Consider the following 6,239-nt stretch of genomic DNA (forward strand, 5'->3'; position numbering starts at 1 on the left):
TGTTACATATCCGTGCTTGGTGACTAGGTTGGGAGTGCAGCTTGGTGTGAGTGCAGGTGTCATGGCTCTTACTGTAATCCCCAGTTCCAGATGTGGGCACTGTTCAGCGTCTTGGAGACCCTGCAGAGTACCCGCAGACTCGATCTCCCACCTGTTTTGATTCCTAATCTGAGTGAGCACTGGGAAATGCTGAACATGCAGTGTCTGAAGCGCTGTCTCTCTCTCACTGTAACGCAGAACTCGGGGTTGCAGAGCTGTACCCGGGTGCCTTTCTGAAACGGGGGTTCAGAGCATCAAGCCACCTGCTGCAGTAAGGTGCTGCACTGGGGCTGGAACCCTCTGGTCTTTTTTCCTGTTAAAAATGTGGGGTTTCAGCCCATTCTGTCTATGGCATAATAGTTGTGTAGAAAGAAGAGCATTGATTGTAAGCCTTGGATTGACTGCATGCTCAATTGACAGTTGCTAGATTAAGTGATTGACCAGTAACCCATTTTCTTCCCATGTGTCTCAGATAAACAAATTGAACTCTCTAAATCTCTCATTTTTAGGCATCTTCCCTGTTCTTCAGCTGGTTTCAAGATTAATACATTCACTCTCTGATGTTTAAGCAACTTTTGAAGGATGCAGACACAGGCATTGAGTGCTGTCTCTCTAACAAAGAGGTAAGATCTCCCTCCTTGCTCCTGTTTGCACGTGACACAGCCAGGGATTGCCTTGATCACCTCTGCTGTATCACCAGCTCTTGCTGAGATGCTCATCTGTTAGGACCCTCACTCCCTTCCCTGTTAACTCATGCCCACAGCAACTGCTCTCTCTTTTAAAAAAAGACTGCTGTTCTTATTTTTAGCTGCGCGTCTTTGCATTAAGCTTGGTTTAAGCGGTGGTTTTGTTTCAGTGGACTCAGCCTCTCGAGCAATCTGTGCTTTTCTGCATCACTGATAACTCTTACCTTTATTTGTCAGCCTGAAAACTTCTGTGCCATTTGCAGATTTTGTCAGCAGCCATCTTCTGGTCTAGTCTGGGGAAAATACAGCCTAGCTGCCAGGCCTGTTCCTGGTCTTTGCAGAACTTGCTGTAATTACATGCAGTTGCTTCTGATTCTAACGTGGGAATCATTTGTCAAGATCTTTGTTACTTTTAATCCACTTAACGTGGGCTTTTTTAATACCCTCTTGCACTATTTTTTTCTCACACTGTCATGAAGCAATAAATCAAATGTCCTACATGGCCTATCCGCAGTATGTCTGTGCTGTTGCCCTTTCAATGAAACATTGAATTTCACCAGAAGGGGATTACATTTATATCCTTCAATTCCGTATTGATTGCATCTCCTCAGATTTCATTATTTTGCCTGTGAACAACTCTGTAGTTATGTGGAAGAAGTTGAATAGTTACCAATACTAGTTTTCTTCCAGGCTCCTGTTAATCTCTCTCCAGCTTAAGAATAAATTACTTCTAAGATCAGAGTGCCGGAGGTTTGTCCAATTCTGGTTTTAGGATCTTTCACCAAATGTGCTGATGTAAAAATTTCTATTGATAACGTTTGACAAACTGATGTTTGACATCATTGGAGGACTGAAAGTTGTCTTATCCCCTCTGCTATAACACCACCAAACAGTTCTTTCTGTGGTCAATATTTTACCAGTTTTACTACTTAGAGCTCCAGTTGGGCCTGTAACGTGGCTAGGTTTCATTCATTCTAATACTTCACAGTGTTGCCAGCTGGGAGTTTCCACTGATTTTTTATCTTTTACTGGTAGGATTGCAAATTTATATTGATTACTGTCTAATATCTCATCTAAAATTTTTGACAGATTACTTTTTTTAACTAGGTTTTCTTTCCACTCTCCCAAAACCCACTACAAAATACATAGTGAACTCTTTTCTGGCCCTGAAATGGAGATTTTTAGCCTCCCTAAATGCATAGAATAGTTTGAGCATCAGGTCAGAAGTCAGATGTTCCTTAGGTCAAACCCTGTCCCTAGCCTAAACCTGCAGGGCAGCGCTGCTCAGGTCACCCAGGTTGGTCTTGTCTTTAAATCAAAGATAACAGTGGTTGCCTGTTTCTGAGGTTTGGTCTGGGTGATTCATTTCTGTCTGAAGGCGACTGGCATTGTCCTGTGGGGAGAACAGTTCCTCCCTGTGGGCTGTGGCCAAGGCCGAGATCGCTAGATCAGGCTTTAACAAGGTTTGGCCACCTCCCTGCAGTTAAAATAAATCTTACTGTTAGGGTGGGATGTATCCAATAGTGCCCATAAAATTTCACGGGAGCTTAGCTTTCAATCCACTGTGTTTTGGAGACTTCAGCCTCAAGCATAAATGTTTTTATTAACATTTGAAGTACAGAGCAGCCGCTGCTCACTCTTCTGCTTGGGAGCTGCTTTGGGAGCATGTTTTGTTTGTGAAACGGCGGTTAACTGCTACATTTTTTTATAGTGGACTTCTCAAAAGCCTGCAGAGGAGACGTAGGATCTTCAAGCAAATTCTGGCAGCTGGGATTTCCCGATAACAGGTGATGCTACAAATATGGTTGTGTGTTGGTTGTAAAATTCTTGAGTTTTCTGGCTCTCTTGGTTGAATGCTTGCATCATTTAGGCTCAAGCTGATAAACTCATAAATATTTGGGGGGGTTTGTTTGTTTTTTAGATAAAATTATTTGACCACCATGAGTTGGAGTTTTCTGACCCGTCTGTTAGAGGAGATCCACAATCACTCAACCTTTGTTGGCAAAATCTGGCTGACAGTGTTGATTGTATTTCGGATTGTCCTAACTGCAGTGGGAGGAGAATCCATTTATTACGATGAACAAAGCAAGTTTGTGTGCAACACGGAGCAGCCGGGCTGTGAGAATGTTTGTTACGACGCTTTCGCTCCTCTTTCACATGTGAGGTTTTGGGTCTTTCAGATCATTCTTATAGCCACTCCATCCGTGATGTATTTAGGCTATGCAATTCATAAAATTGCCCGGATGGTGGAACACAACGAAGTCGACAGAAGAATCAGAAGCAAAAGCTTTTCCATGCGCTGGAAACAACACCGTGGCTTAGAGGAAACTGAGGAGGACCACGAGGAAGACCCGATGATGTACCCAGAAATAGAGCTGGAGAGCGAACGGGAGAATAAAGAGCAGCAGGCCCCTGCCAAAGCCAAGCATGATGGCAGGCGGCGAATCCGTGAAGATGGACTCATGAAAATCTATGTGCTGCAGCTTCTGGCAAGGACTACGTTTGAAATCGGCTTTCTCGTGGGTCAGTATTTTTTGTATGGCTTTGAGGTCAGCCCCACATTTGTGTGCAGCAGGAAGCCGTGCCCACACAAGATCGATTGTTTCATTTCAAGGCCAACCGAAAAGACCATTTTCCTGCTAATAATGTATGGGGTGAGCTGCATGTGTTTACTTTTGAATGTCTGGGAGATGCTTCATTTGGGATTTGGCACAATCCGGGACACCTTGAACAACAAGAGAAAAGAGCTGGAAGACTCTGGTACCTATAACTACCCTTTTACTTGGAATACGCCATCTGCTCCTCCTGGCTATAACATTGCGGTCAAGCCAGAGCAAATGCAATATACTGAACTCTCCAATGCCAAAATGGCCTACAAACAGAACAAAGCCAATATTGCTCAGGAACAGCAGTATGGAAGCAATGAAGAAAACATTCCAAAAAGAAAATCTGCAGAGGGAAATTAAAGTGGCTCAGGAGCGCCTGGACCTCGCCATCCAGGCTTACAACAACCAAAACAATCCCGGCAGTTCCAGAGAGAAGAAATCCAAAGCGGGCTCAAACAAAAGCAGTGCCAGTAGCAAGTCAGGAGATGGGAAGAACTCTGTCTGGATTTAATGTTGGCTAAGTTTATATATTGTGTTTTTTCTTCTAGTTTATCATAACCAGCAACCCCTTGAATAATGGCTTCCATTAAGTAAATGTTTGACTCTGCTTATTTTCAGGGATACCGTTGGCTCGTGATTCAACCTCTCAGAAAGGGTTTATACGCATATTCTAGGATTATAGAACTTTATTCTTCTGTCTTCCAAGTCAGGAGACAAATAAGTATATTTAAATCATTCTCATTGAACGGTTTATGCTGTATGTACAGTATTACAGTACATTTATTATGCACAATTTTTTGTATTTGTACACTGGATCTCTGGCGTTACACTTTTTTATATTAACGAGGAGAAAGCAATGGGTAGCTGTTAGCGTTTTGCTAGTTTTATTACTGTGGTCCGCAGTTTCGTCATTGTTCTTCCTTGTTTTAAATGTAAAACTTTCCATGCTGCGTTTCAAAAGTGCCTTGAACATGCACACAGCACAGAGGAGCCTCCGGTTATCCAGGCAGCCCATGGGTGCCAGTCGCTGAGCAGCAGAGCAGTGAAAGATTTGGAAAACATCTGTTAATGGTGCTCTTGACTGTCTTTGACAAAAATGACGTGCTACTTATGAAATGGAAGTGTCACACGATAGCTACTACGTGCTACAGGGGTTTTTTGCCCTACAGAATACTTACAGGAAAAATGTATGTGTGTAAGAGTACTTGTGTTCAGAGGAAGAGTGCCAGCCGTAATGCAGGGAGGGCTCAGACCTCCCTGCAAGCTTTATGCAACAGGAGGGAAGAGAGGCTTCAAACTCTTGTAAAACATCCAAAAAAAAAGTAAATAGAAATTACTGGATTCAGTAATTCCACATATTGATGTGATACCTATGGAAAGGGATGGTTTTGAGGTCTGTTGTTACATAACACCCCACTCCCCAAGGGCATGAGGTTGTTACGGTGCTTTTTGGAAAAGATTTCTGTCTTTTCCAAAGTAATCTGCTTGGATGGAGTCATGGTAATTGTGTTTCTCCGTGCATTACGTGCAAGGAAGAACCTTCCTCCCCCCAACCAGGACACACGAGCTGTCTGTAAGAGTTTTTACAAAGCCCTTTCTGAGTATCAGTGATATTGCCTTATTCCACACCCCTCTTCCTTCCATTATGTCCAAGGAATTTAGTTCAGACAGAGCAATATGTATAATGATTTCTGCTTGAGAGACCAGTCAGATTTGGCATTCTGTGGTTTTGGCATTAAACTTGAATTTATAATTAGAAAAAGGAGAATGCAGCATTTACTGCCTTTGGCGGTGCCTTTTTGGCAAGGGTGCGCATTAATGTTTGAGAGATGCTGATAAATGTGTATGCTTTTTGCTATTATTTATGATGTATTCAGGACCTTGCTCCATGCTCATTTTTGCTAGGTTTTCATGTGTTTTAATATATTGGGGGGCCTGTTTCAAGCGGGACTGTTCTCTTTCGAGGCTACCTCAGTCCTTAGTGCCCTCATTACAGCCTGGTCAGGAACAGGGTTGAGAAGAAAGGCTCCGTGCAGGACCCAGGTAAACCCGTACTCCAGTCCTGTCCCGCAGAACATCTAAGCGTAGGCTTTACGTTAAATTTAAACTGAGGGGATATGAACACATGCTTGCAGTTATCCTCTACCCCAGCACTTGCTGAAAATAGGTATTTTGCTGAATTGTTTTCAGTCTGGTTTCACTCTGGGACACCAAGCAGTCCAGGCGTAGATCCCAACGCTCTCTCAGCTCTGCTTTAGAGAGGCGTAAGTGTGCCCAGAGCCCCTGCAAACCCTCCACGCCAGGTCAGCCAGAGCTTCTCCAGTTCACCTCCGGCAGAGATGTTTGGGAGCAAACTTGCTTTTTGTTTAGCAGTAACTCCTGGCCGCTGCTCTGGGAAAGGAGCAACCTCTGAATTTTATGCAGGGAAGTTTCAGGGTGATGTCTTTAAGTAAGCATAAGTAACGCAGTAAGTACGTAGCAGTTTGTAAAAGCTTAAGTGGACTTGCGAGAGAGATGGGCCTAGCTGTGTGGGATGAGAGGGGGGTTATTAATAGTGCTCCTCTAGTTAACAAGGAGCCTGAAGAGAATTGTGCTGCCGGAAGGTGGGCAGAGAGGCTTTGCCAGCAGAAAGCCGTGAGTGTGAGGGAGAAGCTGAGCAGAGAGCTTGCTGCTGTCTACGCAAACTGCAGCGATTTCTGATTAATGGCTTAAAATAAAATTGGTTCATGACAGCTGCTTCACCCGTTGTTTGTATTAGCCCTTTCCCAATTAACGATCTAAACCGTTACCCGCTTAAAGCTACTGTCTCAGGTCAGTCCTGTGAGCTTTTGTCCACACCAGTAAGTACTCCCATTAGTGCATAGAATATTCCAATCCCAGCACTGAATTAATTCCGAAAATGCAAAGT

At 43.7% G+C, this 6,239-nt stretch overlaps 1 protein-coding gene across 1 annotated transcript; it reads left to right on the forward strand.

The window, feature by feature from the left end:
* The first annotated feature begins 605 nt into the window (after positions 1-605).
* GJC1 (gap junction protein gamma 1) lies at positions 606-3,842 on the forward strand. Its single transcript, XM_009638505.2, is given in 4 exon segments — positions 606-662; positions 2,437-2,512; positions 2,647-3,666; positions 3,668-3,842. Coding segments are annotated over 2 exon segments (1,176 nt in total). The 5' UTR covers positions 606-662; positions 2,437-2,512; positions 2,647-2,665.
* The last annotated feature ends 2,397 nt before the right edge of the window (positions 3,843-6,239 follow it).

This window comes from Egretta garzetta, unplaced genomic scaffold (assembly GCF_000687185.1).
Source record: "Egretta garzetta isolate BGI_Z169 unplaced genomic scaffold, ASM68718v1 scaffold745, whole genome shotgun sequence".
In the NCBI taxonomy this organism is placed as follows: domain Eukaryota; kingdom Metazoa; phylum Chordata; class Aves; order Pelecaniformes; family Ardeidae; genus Egretta; species Egretta garzetta.